Raw genomic sequence first — 23,477 nt, forward strand, 5'->3', positions numbered from 1 at the left:
CACGTTCAGTTGATCAGGTAGAAGTTGTGTGGAGGCATTGAACAAGTCTAGTAAGTGAAATGGCTATCGATCTGATCCACCAAGTTTGTGTCCTTCACAGCCAAAATTTGCGTCCTTTTCAGCCAGGACTCACAGGTATGTCTTAGGGTAGCTAATTTGTAGCTGAGGACTCCACAGATGGAAGCTGGTCTTGATAAGTGTTCCTTAGGTTTCATGTTCTTTCTTTTATTATTTCTAGCCAATTTTAGTTGTTTAAGTCACCCGGAGACAGTTTCTCATTTTGGTTATACCCAGAGTGTGCTGGAGAGTGTGTAAATTGTCTCTTCTTTCCTTACTCGGGGATGTCGCATACAGTGGTGAGCTCTGTCCCTCTCCACTGTGTTATCATCCAGGCAGGGCCTGGATGTAATGTACAAAGCAGCAGAAGGATTTCAGAGTGAGGTGCTAGAACTGTACCCCACTGCCTGATCTAGGTGACATTGCCATTTGTTGCATGCAATCTGGCCACAGGTCAAGTAACTACATATCAGTTTAGAGTTTAGACAAATACAGTACAGTTCATTTCACTTGCATCTCATTTTAATGAGAATTTGCCCATGATGTTTCATTAAAGAGGAAAGAAAACTGCCTTTCATGTGGTTTCCTAGCTAATTGCTGATTATAGAGGAATTACATAATATGATCACAAAACATGTCTCTAATCACAGTCCTTTTCACAATCGTAGACTTTGATATGAAAAAGGATTTTCAGTCCTTGGTAGATAGTGTACAAATTTAGATGCTGTGCATTTAACACTGCATGTATAGCTTAGCCTACTTAATATTTTTTTTTTGAAGTTGTGCATTCGTAACTTACAAATATTTTGCTTTCTGTCCTTCTGTTCAGGAACCCTGGGATGCACAACACATTCCAGCGCTGTTCTCTGCTTTCTGTGGTCTGCTAGTTGCACTTTCTTATCACCTCAGCAGACAAAGCAGTGACCCATCTGTACTGATGTAAGTTGCCTGCAAATGTTACTTGTTGATTACTCTGTACAGCACACAACCAGAGTGAAGCCTGGGTTTCAGAACCACAGGGACTGTCCTGTGAAAGTACTGTGGTGAGGTGGAAATTCCTTGCCATGTCTGCCTGGTTGGTATCAGTCCTGTAAATAAATGAAGTGCTGCAGTCAGGTTGCCAGTAGGGCTGGTGCTCTTTAAACAGCACTATCCAAATTCTCTGAAGCAGATTTCAGCCTCTGGAAAATTGTGTGCCTGCCATGTTGGAGGGATAGCAATTTAGTTGAGGGGGTGCTCAGGCTACTGGAGTTGCAGAATGTGCATTGGATAGCACTGTGGCAAGGAGAAAGGACATTTGACGTGCTGGGAAGATGACTCAATTCCAGTTCTTGCTGAGGGTCACTGTCAGTAGGCTATGCCTCTGCTTGAGATCAACTCCTTCCTCTTCTGCTCTGACACAGTCTGCTAGAGGTAGCTGAGGAAAGGTAGTGTGTGTTAAGAGCTGACATTGCAAGCAAGGGAGATCCAGGGGAGAAGTCCCAACATCATGATCTGCAGGTTGAGATGATGGGAGAGAGTCCATAGATCCATAGCTCAGGGGTGGTAGATGTGAGTTTTCCTGTGTGGGAACTGTGCTATATGGCTGTCGTGGGGGCTGTGGTAGTCCACAAGCAGCTGGTCATCTACGTATATGGCTGTGGGATTAAGTAAGCAAGCAAGTGGGTTTTTTGCAGCTGGTATCACCATGCCATCTGGGATTCTGCTTCACAGGCAGCTCAGTCTTATCCCAGAACAGTGCGGAGGGCCTGTGAGGAAACCCGCGGGTTCTCTCCTTTGATTCATGAGGTGTGTTGTGTGTGTCTTGAGGTGAGGCTCTTTAGTGTATGAAGATTGTAGTAGGCATATGGTAAGTCAGGGCGGTTGGATGCACAATTCTGTAAGCAGGAGAGAGAAGGGGAAGTGGAGGGCTTTTTAGGCCATTCAAGATTATATTTAAGGAGAGAAACTAGGGAAAAGGAGAATAATTCTGATGAAGGAGGAAAGAATATACGGCACTAGTAGAAAATTGGCATCCCAGTAAATCTCACTGAAGAGTTGAGAAATTCCTTCTTTACCATCCAGAAGATTCAGGGAATCTGATATTTATACATTACTAGGTCCTGATGTGGCAAAGCAACAAGAACTGCTTATATGTATTGCCATTAACTTTATCCAAAGCCTACTGTGTCTGGCACTGATGTCAATTAGACCTGGATCAAGCTTTATATAGGTGGTGTGTAGTTCATCAACCATTACAATATGGAACTCAGGTATGGAAGGAAGTGAAGCTGTGTGCTGTTTTAGGGAGATTAGTTTAGCCTTGGAATAAGATATGCACAGGTAAATTGCAAATCAGCATGGAAGTGTGAGCTCTTTCAATTTTGAAGTAATTTAAATGTATTCTTCTCTCCCACTCCCCAGGAAGGACACACCAGTTCATTAACTTCTTTAATAAAACAGAAACTTGTCTTTTCTTAAGACTTTTGTTTTAAGGAAGTAATCTTAAACCATTAAATCCATTTTAACTTTTAAATCTAGCTACCCATTTCATAACATTCTTAATCAAATCTTCAGCAGCTGAAATGGTTGTTAAATGTCTTAAGACTAAGAATATGTGTACAATGACATCAAATGTTTATTGTGCAATCATGATAAAAATGTATAATCCTTAAAAAAAGAGGTTTAAGGTTTTTTTTTTTAAACAGCTCTGAACTTAATTAAAGGAAGTTAAGGAGATTGGAAACAGTATTTAAGGAATGGCCTGTGGCATAAACTTCAAGATGGAGGAGGAGGTAGCACATAAATCTTGAACTGAGGATTAATATATAATTTATACGGAAATAGCTTCTTTGGCCTTTCTAATGTGGGTCTAAACAGCTCCCATACTGGTTTCAGCTTAGCTGAAACATTACTAAAAGGCATGAATGCAACAGTACCCTCTCTGCTCATTCCTCTAAATGACTGAGTCACATTGATTGGACTGCTGAGACTCCTTAACATTTTGATGAGGAAGTTCTACCCTGATCAGTGGTAGAGCTGGTTTGTGTCAATCTCCAGCTATGCAGAGATAAGATAGCTACTGCATATATGAGGAAGGAAATCTGAGGCTGTTCTTCCTCCTCTGCCCCCCAGGAATACTCATATCTGTTAGACTTGTTCACAAGTACCCTAACTAGGATTTTTTTTTAACAGGTCCCTTATTCAATGCAAATATATCCCACACTATCTACGTCAACAATTTGAAGATTCATCAGTAGATCCACTCCCAGAAAAGATGAGAGAATCAGTGGTAAGAGCTTTTCTTTCATTACTTTCTGTTCAAAGTTCTCTCCCATCCATTTTCCCCACAGAGGAACCTTTTAAATATTCTCATTTAGTAATTTAAATATTTAAATTACTAAAAGCACAGAAAATGGGAGTATATATATCCTGTTCCTTTAAATCCACAGATGGAAACTGAGATAAGTTCTTCTAGATCTTCTTTCCAGCGAGGCCAGAAGGGAGGAGGGGGATATTGCAGTTTTCCTTTCTGAAGGGTTCCTTTGAAGGACTCAGCAACATTGATTCCTTAATATAGTTGATGGGAAATGCACTTGTAGAGCTTGGGGAATGGGACATCTCATCCTGGTACTCAGAGGGCTAATGCAGCCTCTGTGCTTAGAGTTACAGCCTGGCAATCTGGTGTGCACAGGGTGGACTGGATTGTTCAACAAGTGTTCAAAACAGTGAGCAGTCCTGCCGAACTCCCTGACTGCATTGGAGGGGGACAGAATTTGGTCCACACGATTAAGTGTGTTTAAAACAGCGCTTATTCATTCTTTTTCTAGGGCTAGGAGCTGACCTGGTTCTCAGGAATACCTTTTTCTGTGCCAGGGAGTACTCTTGACTGTATGCCCTTCACCCCAGCCAAGCCAGGTGGAGCAGAGACCAGACTTGGCACCTAGCGATGGAAGAAGCATGTGAAACTTGACTAGTATGAGAGAGGGAGGTACATGCCTGGTGCCAAGCATTGCCATCTCATCGTCTCTTCTTTGCTTGGCAGGCTGTTAATTTCCTGCTGTCTGGCACGTACCTCTAAGTTTGTGTCAGCTTATTTCCCACTTCAGCTTAAACATCCGAAGTGACCCATCTTCCTTTTTGTGTCTTCTTGTATAAAAACCCCTCACTGTTACCCAGGGGAGGTTGATCTTATAAAGAGTTCATGTGAGAAGATCATCAAGTTTCCAGAAGTTTTAAGGAGTGTTTGACGTTTTTTAGAGTCATGAACCGTCCTGCTTCCTGGCTGTCAGACAGCCCTTCCTCCAGACCACATCCCTAATGTCTGCATCTGAGCGTTTGCAACCTAGGCAATTACTCCTAAACTCCTGAAAGCTTGCGGAAGCAAGGAGAGTTGTTCAGAGAGTGCCTGGAGGACAGACTGCCTTTTTTTGACCCTTAGCCCTGATCTGAGAGTCCATAGTGCGTAGTGTTACAGGTTGCTAGTGTGGTAGCTGACCTGGCCTCCAGATGCCCCTTCAAAGGGATGCATCTCTCCTGTACATCCTGAATCATTTTTGGGGCATTTTATAAGGTGTTACACAGCCTACATTCAGCACATGAGCTGATCCCACACTACCAATGTTTTCTACTTTTCTTTGCTAAGCTGCTGCTTAGATTGTTATTTTCTACCATGCATAATGTTATTTTAAACTGCTTACTCTAATAAGGCCCACTTAATCTTAAGTGATATGTCTGTTTCTTGTTGCTTGTATTGAGCTACAGTTTCTTGGAAACTAAACTGTTTGCAACAGGGTCATGGTGCAGTATGAATGTCCAGTTAGTAACAGAGTAAAAAATATCTTAAAGTTGTGCTATATTCTGTGGTATTTCTGGTGTATAGGTTATTGCCACGGTTCATTGTCAGCCCATCCTTGTAGATGGGCACTGTATGGCAGATGTAATGGAAAGCTTCTCATTCCCCTGTATTTGTATCCCACTTTATTTTTTGCTGATAGTGCCCTTCTTGGAGCAGTACAGAGTCTGATCTCATCTGTTCTGTAGATGGAGCCTTGCCAGGGGACTGAAGCACTTACTACGGCTGTCCACTTAACTAGTTTCATTTCACAGTGCGGAGGGAAACCTTAAGCAAGGCTTCAATATATTGAAAACAGAAAACAAAAGAATGAACAAATTCTCCTCTAAGATCCTGGCTATATTTTCAAAACAGAGTCATGCTGCAGACTCTCAACCTATTTTTGTGTCAATAATATGGACAGGGATCTGATGTCTTTTACGAACAGTTACCATGTGGTTCAACTGCACTTGGGCTCTTGAGCCACTGCGGTGAAAGATGCAGAAGTGCAGGGAGGACTGTGGTGGGACTGGCCAGACATAGGACTTCAGTTCTTCTCTTCACCATGTCTCTCAGTTTTGGGCCCCTCACTACAGGAAAAACATTGATGTGCTGGAGCGTGTCCAGAGAAGGGCAACAAAGCTGGTGAAGGGCCTGGAGCACAAGTCTGATGAGGAGCGGCTGAGGGAACTGTGGTTGTTTAGCCTGGAGAGAAGGAGACTCGGGGGAGACCTTATCGCTCTCTACAACTACCTGAAAGGGGGTTGTAGTGAGGTGGGTGCTGGTCTCTTCTGTCAGGTGGCTGGAGATAGGATGAGAGGAAATGGCCTCAAGTTGCACCAGGGGAGGTTTAGATTGGATATTAGGAAAAATTTCTGTACTGAAAGGGTTGTCAGGCATTGGAACAGGCTGCCCAGGGAAGTGGTTGAGTCACCATCCCTGGAGGTATTAAAAAAATGCATAGACAAGGCACTTTGGGACATGGTTTAGTGGGCATGGTTGACAGTTGTACTTGATCTTAAAGGTCTTTTCCAACCTCAATGATTCTATGATTCTATGATTCATTCCTGTCATGTTTTGCCAGTGGTTTTTTGCATTTAATTAAGTGGGATTCCTTGCACCTTTTGCTTTCCAGGATATACCTGGTTTGGGGGATTAACACTTTTCTGCTCTGTACATTTGATAATCCATGCTGCTACTGCTGCTTTTAGACAGAGGCTCCTTTCCTTCAGTGTTGCTGGAGCTTGCCAGTTCTTTGCCTTTATTTTTTTTTTCTCTGTCCAGGCTTCCCTCAGTTTGTATAAAAACTGTAAGCAAATGTGTTTGCTTACAATGTCAATTAGCAGTTCTAATTCTTCCACACTGGGAGATGTCTTGAAGAAAGAAAGGGCAATTTCTGATTAATGCAGGCTCTTTGTCCAACCCCTCTGTTATCTGGTACCTCTGTCTCAATTAAACACTAACCAGTTTGCCAGGAGACTCCCACTGCTATCTCACAGTGCAGTGCTAATAGAGCAAGTAGGGAAGAATTGAGGCAGGAGAAAATGCATGTGTCTCAAGTTTGAGGAGCACAATCGAGCCACAGTCTCTGCTGACTTGCTTCAGCAACAACAATCATGTTTAGGATGTAGCACTTGGCTGACAGTTTTAAATAGCTTCCAGAACTTCTCTAAGGGGATCTTCAAACAGTTGAGAAACTGGATGAAACAATATGTCAGTATTTGAAGGAGATTTCATGGTGGTAGTTCATTTTTTCCTCTTGGAGCGCTCCTCTACGGGGAGAGTATTCCTAACCCCCTGTCAGTGGCAAGAGATGGCATGATGCAACACAACAGCCAGCCTTGCCCTGGGCTATATACAGACATATGGTCTACATAACATGCCATTTAAATAAGACCCATTTTAATCAGAAATCCTGAGATGTACAGAACCAAATCACCTCCTCAAGGAGCTGAAAGCAAACAAGGTTAATATTGAAAATTAATGTGTTGCATTCTGTAGTGGCTTTGCATTGATGATAGGAATAATAAATACAGCATCTCTAATGTTTAGTTATATGACCTTTGCGATTTTCGTTTGATTGAATAGCTATGTAAGAATTGCCAGCTTTGGAAGCCTGAATTATAAAGCAGCTGTGATGGATAATTGACCATTCAACTTTGAGAATGGAGCTTCCTACCATTATAATTAATTTCTATAGGCATCCACATGGCTGATTACTAGATTAACCAGTGGCCTGAGGGTGCTAATGTGTTACATTCAAACTCAGCTTCCTTCCTGGCCTTTAATACAAACATTTAGATAGCTAGTAAAAGGATTTGTACAAAAAGCTCCAAAAGCATAATTGAAAATAATAATTTTTTTTAAAGAAGCACCACTATAGTGTATTCTGCTTGTAAAATCTCTGAGGCATCAAATGTAGCGATGGTTTGGGGTTTCTTTTTTCCCTTGAGTGTAAAATGGAGAAAAAAGAACACCTGCTTTCAGCGCAAGCTGTATCGGTGATTATCTCTCACTGCAGAGATTTTAACTGTGATCAGCGCTTAACTTTTCCACGTTGGAACAATTGCAATGAAGGACTCAAGCTTCACATCGTAGGGTTGTTCAGCATTCAATTCCCTGGCCTTAGGAATGGAATCCAAAATCCTGCTTTAGACAGTTGGGTCTAAATGCAGGATGGGGAAGAGAGTTGCATCCAAGGTAAGCACATGCTTTGCAGGAGCTAGCTGCCTTCAGCAGCAAGGGTGGAAGCAGCAGATCCACCCACAGCGGCCTTTAGGTGGGTCCCAAGGTTTTTTCCTGGAAGGTTGCTCTGAAACCCCCTCAGCCAGAGATAACTGCTCAGGGTCAGCTGTTTCCTGGGGGGCCCTGACCGCTATGCCATGACATGAAACAAAAGCAACTGCTGCTCAGCTTTGTTGCAGAAGGAAAAAACACTGAATTTTGTGAGAAGTTTGAAAGCGTCTGCCACATCAAGAAGGAGCTACTGTGGGGACCGTTGTGCAAGTCAGCAGCTGAGCCGTACATTTACATTTTGCAAGGGGAAAAGGGCAAGCCTGGGCATATATGATACTTTAAACACCCTATTTGTTGCCAGAGTTGGAATGCAATTGTCAAATTTCGGTTTAAATACCTGGACAATAATCATTGCTTTAAAAACACAGGCCTTTTCCTGTATGGGATTGTTAATGTGTCAAAAGCGGTGATGGCACCCTAAAAAGAACACTTGCAAACTCAGAGATGGGAAAGGTGGGAAATACCAGTCCTGTGCAATATAATCTGTGTAATACATTCTCTTTTGAATGTAATCTTTTGAAAAGATTCTCTTTGGTGACCTGGCATGGAATGGAAAGTTAGGATGCTGTCTCTCCCCAAAACATCTGTTATTATCACCTCTGCTGATTTTACAGCTAAATTCTTAATATTTGATGTAGTTCTTAAAACGGCAGCTTCTTCAGTCACCTGGTTGTGAGAGAAATAAGTCATTTTAATAGTAATCCTTTCTGGTTGTACAGAAGAGCTTGAAAATATGATTGGAGTGTGTTTGTTGTTCTTATAAGCTTGTTTTAGATTATTGAGTAGTTGGATTCAGCTGTGCACAGTAATACTTGATCAAGACTTTTCATAATATGTTTTCATAAAAGGGCTGAAATAGTGTCATATCAATCTGGCACTGCTTAACCTTCACAGATACTGAATTTTACAAGCTAAATACTGCTGCTTTGCATAGATTTTGTATGCAGCATCTTTGAAAAAATTTGGAAAGGTTAAAAAAAAATTATTTCTGTTACATGCATTGGTAGTAATTCCCTTATCCATCTTTATCAGGGTTTTGACCATGATTTTTCAGTACTGCTTCACATACTAAAACCACTTGAGTTAGAGATGGATGCACAACTTGCTAGTGAGTGAAAGTCTGAACCAAACAGAGAGGACCTGTGGGGACAGGCAGGGACCAAAGGTTTGTTCAGGGAAGAGAAAGCCTTTCCGCTGGGGGTCCCTTATGTTGCGGTTCTCCTGTTGCATACGATGGCCAAGAAGCAAGGAGTAAGGCCAGCAGGGCTATGGTTTGAAAGGATGGTTGGAAAGATTTAGGAAGACCTAACTCTGCTCCTACACCTTCCCAGCTATAGTCCGTGTGCGAGTACAGGGCTGTCTGGAGAGGGCACAGCTCTCGGAGGGGAGGGTGTGCTGCTCTTGTGGGGGTACCTGCTCCTGAGCAGCCTGGGAAAGGGAAGGACAGCGGTGATAGCTTGAGAATTCAGCTAAACCAGATTGGAGTTTCCTGGGAGAAAGCAAAAGTACTTCTTGAGCCCGAAGGCTTTTTAGTCCTGCTGAATTTCAAAGGCCTGCTGCAGTAAGTGGAAGTGCTGATGCTTGTGACCTTTTACTAAGAGGCATCTTTCATAACAGGGAGTGATAGGCAGCCTAAATATAGTGGTTGCTACCAGCTTTCCCTGTAATTCACAACCCTTCTGTTGTTCACTTGTTCTGCTTGCTTGCTTTTTATCTCCTTTATTCAGAGGTTTGCTATCCTATCATTATTTTAGTTTTCTTTCTTTTTCTCTGATGACATACGTGAAGACTGCAACACCAGGAAATTGGATGAGCTTCTAATTCTAACAAAAGTGTTGCATTTCACTTGTTTTTATAAGTCTTTGAATTAAAGCAGTCAGCTTCTACAGCTACAAATAGTTACTCATTTGATAACTTAGGAGTAGTATTGAGTGCTGAACTTAAATGCCCCTCTCATAAATCTAAGACAAGATTTTTATTTACTCACAAAGACATTTGGGTGACCTCCGAACTACAATTCAGAAGATCACACGCATCACAAGCTATCTTGTTTATTTGTTTACTGAGAATGACATTTTAATCACAAGAAAAATGGGCTGGAAAGACAGCGATATTTTCCAATCTTTAGAAACAAAATTACTCCTACCCTAGTTATAGATTTTTATGTAAAGGCAGACGTGTCCTTTCATTATCATTCAGTGACACTAGAAAAAGGCCTTGTCTGAAATCAATAAAATCTTGCCAAAATTTGGCTTCCGATACAGAAAATCAGAGAATGGGACATGTCACTTCAGAACATAATAAATGTATTAACTCCATGTCTCTGAAGACATTACAGAAAAGCATAAGTCATTTCAGTAATGCAAGATAAAGTGAATCTGAATGCTTGCATCTTAATGCTTGCAAATAGGAAATGGAACCAGAATTTTGATTCCCCAAAATAAAAAAGTCGTAATGTAAAAGTTATATTCCTTAAACAGAATCAGACTCGGTATGAAAATGTATTGCTTTCATTTCTCCAATCTTAAAACTATCTTATTTAAAAATATAATTTAAAGTTAGGCATGATGAATTTAAATGTGATTACTTTGACAAACCCAGAGTATGAAGAAATAATTTCCCAAAGCAGAGTGGAGAAAACACTTTTGTATTAGGGAGTTCTGATTAGCCTTATCACAATGCAGACTGTGAGTAATCGAGAAAAGTGTCATTTACCTTGGTTAAAATAGTATTGGCTTGCTAATTGTGTATAAAATAATTATTTTCACAGAAAGAAGTCTTGAAATCGGATCTCATTGTCTGCACAGTGGCTGCTGTTCTGTCATTTGCTGTCAGTGCCAGTACTGTGTTTCTATCATTAAGGGTATGTATCTGTCTTTTTTTTCCTTCTTTCTTTTTTTCCCCTAAGGTATTACTTCTTTTATGCAAAACCACAGGGTGCTTTAACGAGAAAAAATAGAGATTATGGGAAGAGAAGTTAGTGAAAATGTGTTTACTGGTCACAATAACATTTTTTTATGTGCAAGGCAGTTAGTTTATGGATATTTATATTAATTTCAGTGTTACTTATTTGGTGTCTCTTTCTTAAACCTCTGCATATTGACAGCTCTGATACAGAACCTGGGGGACAAAATGAATAAAGCTGATCACTTGCCTTTTTTCATCCAATTAGGGAGGAAAAAGTGGTTAACTGAGTGGGCAAAATACATATTTCCAAATCCATATCCACTTGTGGAGTCAGAGTTTGAACATAAGAATAAAAATTAATTGCACGAAAATACAATTATAGGAACTGTTAAAAAAATGTTTAAAAAAAGTTTTTTATAAAAATGTTGTTGTAAATTATAACCATGTTTCATTTTTTCTTTTTTGGTTCAGCCATTTCTCAGCATTGTCCTGTTTGCTTTAGCATGGACTGTGGGATTTGTAACACATTATGTACTTCCTCAGCTTCGCAAGCATCACCCCTGGCTGTGGATCTCCCACCCCATACTTAAAAGCAAAGAGCACCAGCAGCGGGAAGTGAGAGGTTTGTAATAAAATCTTCTCTAAACAATGGATGCAATGACTTGCAGCTTGTCTTGATTTTAAAAAAAAAAAAAAATCCAGAAGGAACAGATAAGTGAGAATAAATTATGCTTTACATTTCCTTCTTGAATAGCATGCATAGCCCATCATTTCCATTCCCCCCCGCCCCGATCACCAGCAAATTTGTGAACCTGTAGAGGTTGTCTCCTGAGACCACTGTTCAAAAGGGCTGAGGCTGGGCAGGCACCTCTGGAGATTGCCTAGTTCAACGCTCCTGCTCAAAGCAGGGTCAGCTAGAGCACATTGCTCAGGGCTGCTTCCAGTTTTGAATATCTTCAGGCATGGAGACTGCACAACCTTCCTGGACAACCTGTTCTAGCATTTGATCATCCTTACAGTAAGAAAGGTTGTTTTCGTTTTGGGGTTGGTTTTTTTTTTTCTTTTGTTGAAATGGAATTTCCGTTTTTCCCCATTTCCTTTTGTCCTGTCACTGGGCACTACTGAGAACAGTCTGGCTCCATCAACTTTACCCTCCCCATCAGGTATTTATACCACCAAACTGGCCCCAATCAGGCATGAATAAGATGCCCCCTGAGCGTTTTCTTCTCAAGGCTAGGCAATCCCAGCTCTCTCAGCCTCTCCTCCTATGCCAAGTCCTCTTGCCCCTTAATCATCTTACTGGCCCTAAGTGGTCTTTCACAAGCCATCGTCTGATCTGCTTTTTGCTTTTACATTACAGCACTGTTACTTGCTGTATTGCTTTGATATGTTATAGTTCATGCTTAATACATTGGCTTTTTATATAATTTAAAAACTTAAATGATTGATGAAATTGAGAGGCAGAATTTTTTCTGCTTTCTGACATATATATCATTTGAACAGCAAGGGTAGTGCAACTTAGAGTTCTAATTTCCATCATAACACTTTTAGAGAAACATTAAAATTGAAAGAAACTGTGAAATGTTCTTGAAGATTTGTTCTTGCTAATGTCTGCTGGCTTCAGTGAGTAGTACCCTGATACATGCAAGTATCAGTAAATATTTTATTGTGTCGAGATCTGATTTCCTGTTCTGATACAGTTATTCTGCAAGCAACCAGTGTACTTTTGAGAAGTGCACCTCTTTTTTTGCACCCCCCCAGCTCTCATCTTGCCTTTGCTACCAGCCAAAAGCTTGCTTGTCATTTCTTGATGGATCCTGTGCCTTAATCATTCTCAATATATGTTCCTGAGGTGTTTGAAGACAGCATTGTCAGAACACAGTCTGCTGAGGGACTTTAGTCTGTTCTTCAACTAGACAACAAAAGAGTTCAAATTACTCTCTGCAAAACCATGCATTAAGGATTTAAATCTTTTTTAAAAAAATCATGTCTTTCAAAATGATTACTTTCCAAACAAGGCTTGGGTATGAAAAAAGTACCCAGGAGACTTGATTGAAGGTTGCCTTTTAACTTTTACTGCAATACGCCAAGGAAAGTGTAGTAGAAACATAAATCTTATTAAGGATCATGCCCACCTGAAAACATTGTTCAGAGGTTCCTCCCCCTGATAATCAGTAATTCTGATGAATACCCAAGTTTTATTGTTTGTTACATCACTTAATCATAAAAGACTACTGTAGAATTTCTTTCCGTTGTCCTGATTAAGTCTGCCTTCATTTGTGAGAAAACATTGTTTTCCTAAATGCAATGACTCAGCTTTTGAAAAGGTTGAGGGTAGAGATCTGCCAGACTGATCTCCACAGATGGGTTTGCTTCTGCTTTGAGATCAGCTGCATTTCCCATGCTACCTGCTGTGGGCAACAGGCTTTTTTCCTTCTTTTGCAGTCCTCTATGTGGTCCATTTCTGCACTTTGGGGCTTAAGTATTATTGCAATGTATCTGGTGGTGTGTGTTAGAAAACAAGAGTAAAAAAATAAGTAAATATATATTTCAGGCCCTTAGGCAGCTGCAGAGGCGTTTTATCATGTTCTGAGATGAGACAGGCTAAGGAAAAGGTTGTGTAATCCCTTTAATAGATATGTTGGACAGGCTGTCTTCTTTCTTTTACCCTGTAAGAAAAATGTAGGAGCCGAACTTAAAGGTTTGCTGTTTGTATAGAAAGACAAACTCGGAAAATGACAGTATCCTGTAGTTGTCAGGCGTGGACAATGAATGGACAAGTACACAAAACAAGGTATCTGTGAGGAGTTTTTACTGCACTGAATTTCATTTTCAGCTTCCTAATTTTTGACAAGTGTAGTACTATGGGGAGACGAATGATTGCTTGCAATTAGACGAGCAGCTGGTAATGACAGTTCCACAAGTTTATTCCTGGCTTTGTTTCATAGACTCTGGATGAGCTGTTCAAACTTTCAGGCCTTCCACAGAATAGAAATTATAGACCAGTTCTCATGTTGGCCCTATAAGATAACTCATTTATTACTTGTCATTGTTTTGCCTGACTGCAGGAAGAAAGTCTGAGGTCAAGATGTATGAGCTTATGGTATAATAGATGTGTAGAAAGTAGTGCAGGACTGAGTGAGAAAGAAACCCTGAAACACTAGAGACTATTTTTTCTCCTCCCTCCCCACTACTGCTTTTATAGCCCACAGATTCATGTAGGCCATTTTCAAATCATCCACATCTTTCCCTGGGCCTCCTCTGAATGTGAGCTCTTTTTTTCTTCTGTCTGCATTGTCTGCACACATCTCTCTGCTCCTGCAGCTACCTTCTTTTTGGTCTACTTGATATGCACATCTGTTTATTCAAGCTTGAGTTCTTACAGAGAGCTCAGCTTTGGGCAGCTGGATGAAGTTCTTGAGTGGATCTCTGACAGCAATTTGCAGTTCAGGAGGAGGAGAGAGGAATGGAGAATAACAGCTAGGTTCCAAAATGGACATTTTGCTGTGTGTATGAACTTTTTGGAGGTGGCCTTTAGGTAATAAGTGAAGGAAATATTTTTATGTTATAACAACAAAAGTTGATCATATTTTCTGAAGGCAGACTTTTGCAAGAGCTTTGCCTTAGCTTAAGATACTGGCAAATCATGACTTAAAGCTAATTTGGAAGGATTGCTTTTAGCTCTTTCTCTTTGAGCCTATACAACAGACACCTGTGCCTGTAGAACATACAAATCTGTTGATTCAGCATGTCTTCTTTGCCTGCCATTGAAAAGGTGTGTGTGGGAGTGTGGGATGTGTATACATAACTGTTTTAATTTCTGCTGGGAAGAGTACTGGAGATTCAGTAGCTGGCCTTGTTATTTTTGAGTCAATACTAAGTTCTGCCTTTTTGTATTCGCTGTTTTTCCAATAACCTTGTCTAGCTGAGCTCAGTTGAGAATAAAGACATTGTTTTTGTCCACACACAAGTGTTTCTGAACCCAGTTCACCTAGGTTCTCATAGCAGTTGAATTGCACAGAGCATTTAGTTCTTGTTTAATACTCATATTAAGCACTGTGATGTTGTTAGAAAAGTCTACTGCAAACGAAGATGTTCTTTACTGGTGAATGATGTGATCCTGGCAGGTACTTTTTACAATGGCTGTTTAAGTATTTTGAGAAGCATCTATGACAGTTTCTAGCTCCTGTTAATTCTTCAGTCTTTAGATCTCTGTATTGGGTCTGGCTGGGATGGAGTTAATTCTCCCCATAGCAGCCCTCATGCTGTGCTCTACATTGGTAGCTAGAAAGGTGTTGATAACACACCAGTGTTAATGTATTGGGTTTGTGTGGCAAGGTTTTGGTAGAGGGGGGGTGGGTGTGGGTGGGTGGGGGTTACAGGGGTGGCTTCTGTGAGAAGCTGCTAGAAGCTTCCCCCATGTCTGACAGAGCCAATGCCAGCCAGCTCCAAGATGGACCTGCCACTGGCCAAGACCGAGCCCATCAGCGATAGTGGTAGAGCCTCTGGGATAACATATTTAAGAAGGAAAAAAAGTTGCAGGGCACACAGAAACAGCAGCCGGAGAGAGGAGTGAGAACATGTAAGAGAAACAACCCTGCAGACCCCCAGGTCAGTGCAGAAGGAGGGGAGGAGGTGCTCCAGGCGCCGGAGCAGAGATTCCCCTGCAGCCCGTGGGGAAGACCATGGTGAGGCAGGCTGTCCCCCTGCAGCCCATGGAGGTCCACGGTGGAGCAGATCTCCACCTGCAGCCCGGGGAGGACCCCACGCCGGAGCAGTTGGATGCCCGAAGGAGGCTGTGACCCCGTGGGAACCCCACGCTGGAGCAGGCTCCTGGCAGGACCTGTGGCCCCATGGAGAGAGGAGCCCACACTGGAGCAGGTTTTCTGGCAGGACTTGTGACCCCACGGGGGACCCACGCTGGAGCAGTCTGTGCCTGAAGGACTGCGTGCTGTGGAAGGGACCCACGCTGGAGCAGTTAGTGAAGAACTGCAGCCCATGGGAAGGACCCACGTTGGAGAAGTTCATGGAGGACTGTCTCCCATGGGAGGGACTCCACGCTGGAGCAGGGGAAGAGCGTGAGGAGTCCTGCCCCTGAAGAGGATGAAGCAGCAGAAACAATGTGTGATGAACTGACCATAAACCCCATTCCCCATCCCCCTGCACTGCTGGGGGGTAGGTAGAGAATCCGAGAGTGAAGCTGTGCCCCAGAAGGGAGGGAAGGTGTTTTGAGATTTGGTTTTATTTCTCATTACCCTAGTCTGGTTGATTGGTAATAAATTGAGTTAATTTTCCCCAAGCTGAGTCCGTTTTGCCTGTGATGGTATTTGGTGAGGGATCTCTCCCTGTCTTTATCTCAACTCATGAGCCTTTTGTTATATTTTTCTCTCCCCTGTCCAGCTTTACTGATAGAACGGCTTTGGTGGGCACCTGGCATCCAGCCAGGGTCAACCCATCACAATCTCAAAGGGTATTTCATTTATCAATGAGGTCAATGATACTTTGCAGTCTAAGGAACAGTGTTTTGCCACTGTAAGATGGGGAAGGAGTGGCACAGAGTTCAAATGAGGTTCCTTAGGTCATCCACTAGGTCAGTGCTGGAGAGGGCCTCTCTGGAGTCATTATGTCACTAAAAGTGCTATTTAATATAGTGACTAGTAATTGGATTATGTAGAAACTACCATTTAGCATGTACCATCTCTTTTCATTTCTGAGTGTTTCTCATGAGTGCAGTTAGAAGCAGCAAAACAGATACTATCTAAATTCAGAGAACAAAAATTATTTCTCTATCGCAATGAATTATGAATTCCATTGTTTCATAAGTTAGTTGGTTGATTATGAATGTGAGCTAACTCATTTCTTTTATGGTTTTGCAGTGCAAAAAATGCTGACAATTGGATGAAATGATCTGTTATCTGAATTTCTATTTCAGATGCTGCTCATTTGATGTGGTTTGAAAGGCTCTATGTGTGGCTTCAGTGCTTTGAGAAATACATTTTGTATCCAGCTATAATACTGAATGCCCTCACCATTGATGCTTTCTCAATTAGTAAATATAAGAAGCTTGGTACACAGTAAGTAGATTATAACTCCAGGCATGTGATTAGTAGACTATTTGGGTTTAGACTGAAGATTGAGAAATGAAATTTGTATCTTAAGTCTGTTTGCTTGTTACAGTTTGCTTTTGTGCATTATTAGTTCAGTATACAATAATCATTGGCTCTGCTGAAAGAAAAAAGCAAAACTACCTTAGCACATGCTAAGACATGACTCCAGTGAGAGAGAAATTAAAAGATTAAAGAGCTATATATAGATACACATGGAATGTCTAAATGTCAATTAAAAGCAAGACACACTATACCAGGCTGCAGGTGTTTGATGGGCATAAACACAGTGGGGTAACTAGAATTAATCATATGAAAATGAGAAATCTAGGCTGGATATCAGGAAACATTTCCTAACTGAGGATTTTTAAGACTATGGCGTAGTCTCCCAAAGGAGTTGTCGGAAGCTTCACCACACAAGTCTTTTAAGGCAAGACTGAATAAAATATTCAGCAGAGTAGAATGGTGGGTAGTCCCACATTAAGAGCAGTTTGAGAAAGGTAGGAATATAAGTTTTTTCCAAAGTCTGATGTCTCTGATATTAAGCAGAACTGGTGATGCTGATCCATGAAAAAACAGTATGATCCTTGCAGACAGACTTTTATGGTAAATATTTTGTTCAGTGACTTGCCTGCTGCAGATATTCAGCAGGCTTAGTGACTGCAGTATCCCCAGTGGGCAGAGTTTCTGCAGTCTTTTTATCAGAATGACAGTGATGCAGATCATAAAAACAAAGAAACAGCCTGTGTTCAGGAAGGAAGGTTCCAATAGCAGGAAAAACTGCTGGAGGAGGGGGAGTTCCTCAATATTAATAATGATGTAGATTCTTAACTTTAAATATTAGATAAAAGAACTTTGATGTAAAAATTGCATGTTGTTTTAATTATTCTTCTCTCTTGAAGAGCAATACAGCTTTAGGGACTACACAACTATAAGGAAAAGGTGGTCCCTGCTTTTAGGGGCTGAAAGTAGGACTAGGGCATTAGTGAAATTTTCTGCATATTCCTCCCAGACAACTACTTTTCCAGAGAGATTCTCGCCAGTCACTCAGAGATAGCCTATGTAGTCCCCCATTGACCTTTTTCCCCCAGGCACTTGGGAGATGCTAAGGCCAAGGTGCTTCAGGAGTTTAGGTGCATTGTCCAGGGTGAAACTGAGTTCACACTCATCCCTCTATTTCGTTCTGCAAGGCTGGGAGAACTAGAAAGTCATCAAAATGTCATTTGTCACTCGTTAGCAGACGTGACTGAATGCATGCACGGAGCAAATATGTAGGGTTAGGAAGGTGCTATTTTTACATAGTCATTCCTCCAAGCTAGGTTGCACTTTAAAGTATCACCTCCCTCAAGTGTTCTGAAGTAGTGAGTTAGTCCCCCAGAAATCTTGAGATTAAAGGAAGTAATTACATTTGTCTGCCTCTGATTGTTTGGCCTGTAGGGGAATACCATGACAGTCCGTCCTTTCCCCATCCCCCTTGTGTCTCTGTGATCACCTTGGATTTAAAACCTGTGTTTTCTCCTTTTGCTTATAACTGAGGTCTATCCACAACACCCCCAGCATCCCTCCTTCTCTGGCACTCCTCTTTAATATGCTTCCCCTACAGCTACCATGTAAATGCCACACAAAAAACATTTGTCCTCAGATCCTACCTCTTTCTCTTCAACTCTGTAAGCCCATGAAGGATCCTGGATTCTCCTTGCTCCTTCCATATACCGTGTTACTGAGGGTTGTACTTTCTCTGCTTTAATACATAAATACCCGTTTTCTGTTGTCGGAACATTCCTTAGTTATTTACCACCCAAAGATCAGACTGCATCGTACCTTAGAGAAGGGAAGGCGGCACTTCCCTGCTCTGTGTCTGAAAGTGAGATGATACATTTTGCATCATTTGATTTTGGAGGTTTTCTCAATTTGAGTGTGTTTTGCAAAGAACCTTCATCTTGCTTTGTGATTTAAAGGATTGAAGCGGTTTCCTTCTTGAGGAAGGCAGCAGAACAGCTCCTTCACAGTCAGGAGTTTGCTTGAGCTTTCCAGAGCCTGACGTGCTGGTTATTAATGGGACCCATGCTGACAAGCTGAAAAGCTTGCCCCGTGTTACCTGCCGCAGAGGCTTCAGAAATAAGCCCCCCTTCTCTTTCTCTCTCTCGCTTTCTCTCTGCTGGGAGTTAAGGCCCCAGGAAAAGCATCTTGTGTGGCAATAGCTTGAAAGAAGAGGGATAATGAGCAAATTATTTTCTGTTATACCTGAGATCATTATTTTATAAAATGTCATTTTTTGGTGAAATTTTCTGCATGTTAACAGATCCAGTGAGGAAAAAGTCCCCCTTTTGCTCTATGATCTGGAAGTTTTCCGTGTGAAAATTCCTCCATGTTGCAAGAATTTTCTTCTTTATGAAGAATGCGAGATCCAACTGGTTCATACAGGATACACTGAGATGGCTTCTAGTGGCTTCAGAATCTATTTAGCTTAGTCACTAGGTTTTCTATTCAGAAATCTGGGGCAAATTGAAAAGAACAGCTTTGACAAGGTGAGAAATAAGGTCACCTTGGCATTTCATTCCAACAGTGATGTCCTGGTGATCCTTTAGAATGACCTGCACTCAAATAAAGTTGCATTTGCATTACAGGAAGATACACAATAATGAATAAATGCCACATAAAATAAAATCAACCTGGAAATGTACAGACTTATGAGCCTTTCTAGAATGATGAAAACCTCTTTAGAGCTTTCTGGCCTGACAAGTGTCAGTCATGGCAGCAGGTATTCTCCTGGTTTGCAGCAGGATGGAGGAGAACCTTCCATGTATTTTGCAAATACCTGGCCTACTTTAAGACCCTCATTATGCACTGAAGTCCCCATCTATTTTCACCAGCATCAAAAAAGCAATGCATCTCTGAAAAAGTGAATGTGCTTAATTTACTTAAGAGAAGTCACCTGGCTCTCAATTAACAGGGTGTTACTTGTACATGTCTATTAGGTTTGAGTTGTCTTTTCAGGAATAGATCCAGTATGGTTCTTGGACATCGACATGCAAAACTGCAATCCAAACATACTTGGTCAACTGCCAGAAAACCCTGAGGGTACCTGATATGACTAAATACTCCTGAATTTGACTTGATGGTTCATTAGGAGGCTTGAGATGTACTTCTGAACATGGCCAGAGCTTTCTGAATAAATCACTTTTATCTTATACTGACTAGAACCCAGAAACCCAAAGGTTTCGAGCTGAGAGCTGTTTTTGCAGCATCCCCAGTATGTGATCAGGATTGAGTTCACAAAATACCGCTTTGATTTCCTTCCTTTTAAAAACCTTGGTGGAGAAGGTGGTGTTGCCCCTTTTGTTTAACAGGAGTCTAACTGTTAAGCACTTTCCAGGAAAGTAAAGGCTATGGGAGGTTTGCTCTTGATCCCTCCTGCTTTGGTGGTAAGGAAATTCTTACAGGAGTGGGGAATCGTGTTCCAATTCCTGCTCCTGATGCTGTTCCTGTGGTTTTTAGTGGTTGTTGGATAAAATACAGAACCATGCAAGTGTTCATGGTCTGGAGCCCAGTACTGTCTCATCTCAGGGGGGTGCCTGTCTACCCAGGTGATCTAAAAATTTATGTGCCTGAGACCTTTCTAGGATCTAACCCCTAGAATAGGTGGTATTATCAAGAGATCAAAATTGCTGTCCAAGCAAGACAATCTTTCTAATTATGTAAAGTATCTTAAAAACAAAATTTTAAAATGTGAACAACCTCAAGTCTGTAAGTTCAGATAGATATCCAGAGACTGGAGTGGTTTTTTAAATTCAAGGGGTGCCAAAACATTGCCTCCATCTTTCCTTCTCATATAATTGTATTTTCTTTTCCTACAAAGAAAACTGTGTAGTTTTCTGGAGAGTTAAAAGAGGAACATTGTCTTCTTGGAGATATAGCAGCAAGCACTTTAATTTTTAAAGATTGGACTTTTTGATTCTCTATGTGGTCACTTACTATTTAGAGTTCTCAGCTTAAGTTCACCCTCTAGAATATAATAAGGGAGAGTAAAATGCAGACTGCCTGTATCTTACAACACATAGATGCAACACAATTTCTTTTCATCTGATGACGTAATTACTATATAGAAAAGATGACCTTCCGATCAAGAACAATGGTAAGAATTTCAAGCATTTCATGTCTATGGGTGTTTCTATCCAGAATTTTGGCATTGTGTGTAATGAAATTAGGAGAATAATTATAAACTGTGTCATCAAGTGAAATTCGTAGTAGTAAAAAAAAAATGGAGTGGGTTCAAGACATTTTTTTCAAATTACAGTAATGTATTAATGGAAGTGCCAAGATCTTTCTGAAACTGAAATTTTATTTTAAGACCTACATAAAAATTTCCTTTCTAGATTCTTGGTTTTTAACAGTTAATACTACTGGTTTTAGTACAGAGTTCATTCTTTATTACAGATTACAAGTGTTTGATAATGATAAGGGAAAAATATGAAGTTGCACATGGGTAAAATAAATGTGATTATTAAAAGAACATAGGATTAATATCAGAAATCAATAAGATGCGTAGATTTAGATATACATAGCAATCTAAAATACATCTGGTACAGCAATTTGTATTTCAGAGCTTCATAATTTATGACTTTGTCTTGATTAGGTTTTTCTTTCTGCCTTTCTTACAGCTGTGATATTATCCTGATAACAGTTGCTGGGATGAAACTCCTTCGTTCCTCATTCTGTAATCCTATTAATCAATTTGTTACTTTGAGCTTTACTGTAATCTTCTTCCGATTTGACTATAGAGACATTTCAGAAAATTTCTTGCTGGATTTCTTCATGATGTCCATTGTGTTTCACAAGGCAAGTTTTATAGCTCCTGTCATTTCTTTGGAAAATACATTTCATAGCTTTATTTATCTTCTCAGTGTCGCTGTGCTGATCAATATGTGGTAGGATTTTTTAGAAGTAATCAATGCATATATAGACACAGATTATTGGTACTATAGAGGAAAAAAATCTGTAAACTGAAAACAAGGTTCCAGTTAAATGTCTTCTCTGTTTTTTGCAATGTTTTGCATTTATTTTTTGTTCACATGTTGCTATAGAAAGTTCAGAATTGTCATTTTCATGAGGAGAACCCTCAATGAGTTGGAAAGAGCCTCTTGGGTCATTAGTGCAGGGCTGCCCTCCAGATCAATCGCCTGGTGTTTTTATCTAGGTTTCCTTTGAATGCCTCTAGTGTTTGACTCAACAACTTCCTTTGGGAAGTTATTCCATTATCTAATCATCCTCATGATAATAAATGTTTTCCTAATGTCAGCCTTAATGTTTTTCTTTTCCTATTTTCAGTCTGTTATCCTTGTGATGCTGCCCTTAACCTTAACCTCAGAGCTCCTTCCTCTCTTTTACATTGTTAACTCTTGGAGTGTGCTCTAGTTGAATTTACCTTAAAAAAAATTCTTTCTGCATCAGTCAGATCAGATCCTGTCTTGATTTGTTGTTTCACTGAAAAAAAGCAGGTTTAACTGATACCTTGATAAAATATGGGTAAGTATTGAAGACTTGCCTAAAGCTTTTACCAATTCTTTTGTATTTTGTTTTATTTTTAAACTTGTTGGTCCCCAATTGCCATAACATATGATACAGTTTGTCTAGGGGTAACTCTGGTGAGGTGTTTGGTTTTGTTGTTGTTCAGGGGTTTTTTTGTCAGGCTTGTTGGTTTGGTTTCTTTTTCTAAAATACTCCTATTATATGTGTGAGTATGACCCAGCTAGCACCACTTAATTTCTGAGAGGAGAAAGATGTGGTTCCATATTGACTGCTGCATGTGCTGTGGAGATGCCCAACAGTGTGTGTGGAGATATTTAGCCCTTCTACACAAAGAGTGTCAGCTCGCACCGCTGTCCTTGCTCCCCTGGAAAGTTTCAGGCTTCCTAAGGAAAGGCCCAGTTCATTGGTGTTACGTTGGGCGTTCCCAGTCATTCAGGCAAAGAGTGAAGCAGAAATTAAATGCTTTTCCTGGTTTATTTCTGTGCTGCTGTAAGGGAGGAGGAGAAGGGAGGAATTAAAATGGGGTTAGAGTAATTTTTTAAACTTCTTACCTTGGAGTGAAAGATGAGCAGTGAAAGTGATGCAGAGGTTGGTAGCATTGTGGCAGTTTTCAGTATTTGTTGCATTACCATGTTCCCTAGAGTAAGGGGTGAATTTCTATCTCCAGAGAAGATTGTCAGTGATGTGCATCAGTGGACATCCCATGTCTGGATAATGGCTTATTTAGTACTGAAACTCATTCTTCAAAAACTCATTACAGGATCAAAAAATTAGCACCCCAGAATTGAAAATCTTGCAAGTCATTAATTCTTTTGAAAATGTTGACCTTGTGAGCATATCACAAAATACTGGTGGGGATTATTGCATGTTTTTGGAAGAGAGAGATGTAAACGCTTTTCAGTAGGTTTTGGGGGGGGAGTTGCTTGGGTAGTTTGAAGCTACTGTTTATAGTAGAAAGACTAGTGATAGCTGTACAAATGAGATAACAAAGGATGCATACCAAATTAAGCAGAGATAGTTGCTAGAATAACTACTACTCTACTAGACTGAAAGCTTGTTTTGAAACTACAGACATGTTTTGAAAATGTAGTTTTAGCATTGGTCTGCCATCTTCTTCATATCTGATAATGTCTGAAATTTTGCAGGTCATTAGTTCATCAAGTGGACTTGTCCCTGTTCCATTTTAAAAAATTGAAATTAAACGGTTGAATTATTTATATTACAGAAGCACATGTGCAGTTACACAATGATCATTAAAGCCAATCTGAAAA

The 23,477-nt window shown here is 40.6% G+C and overlaps 1 protein-coding gene across 2 annotated transcripts in view; it reads left to right on the plus strand.

Annotated features, from left to right (window-relative positions):
• The window catches only part of PCNX2 (pecanex 2), a 158,099-nt gene that overhangs the window by 66,653 nt on the left and 67,969 nt on the right, over positions 1–23,477 (plus strand). For both annotated transcript variants that reach the window (XM_069800740.1, XM_069800741.1), the window contains 6 exons: positions 887–996; positions 3,232–3,328; positions 10,437–10,529; positions 11,045–11,195; positions 16,506–16,647; positions 21,339–21,516. In XM_069800740.1, the coding sequence (XP_069656841.1) occupies positions 887–996; positions 3,232–3,328; positions 10,437–10,529; positions 11,045–11,195; positions 16,506–16,647; positions 21,339–21,516 (771 nt within the window). The remainder of the gene's footprint in view (positions 1–886; positions 997–3,231; positions 3,329–10,436; positions 10,530–11,044; positions 11,196–16,505; positions 16,648–21,338; positions 21,517–23,477) is intronic.

This window comes from Haliaeetus albicilla, chromosome 13 (assembly GCF_947461875.1).
Source record: "Haliaeetus albicilla chromosome 13, bHalAlb1.1, whole genome shotgun sequence".
Lineage (NCBI taxonomy): Eukaryota > Metazoa > Chordata > Aves > Accipitriformes > Accipitridae > Haliaeetus > Haliaeetus albicilla.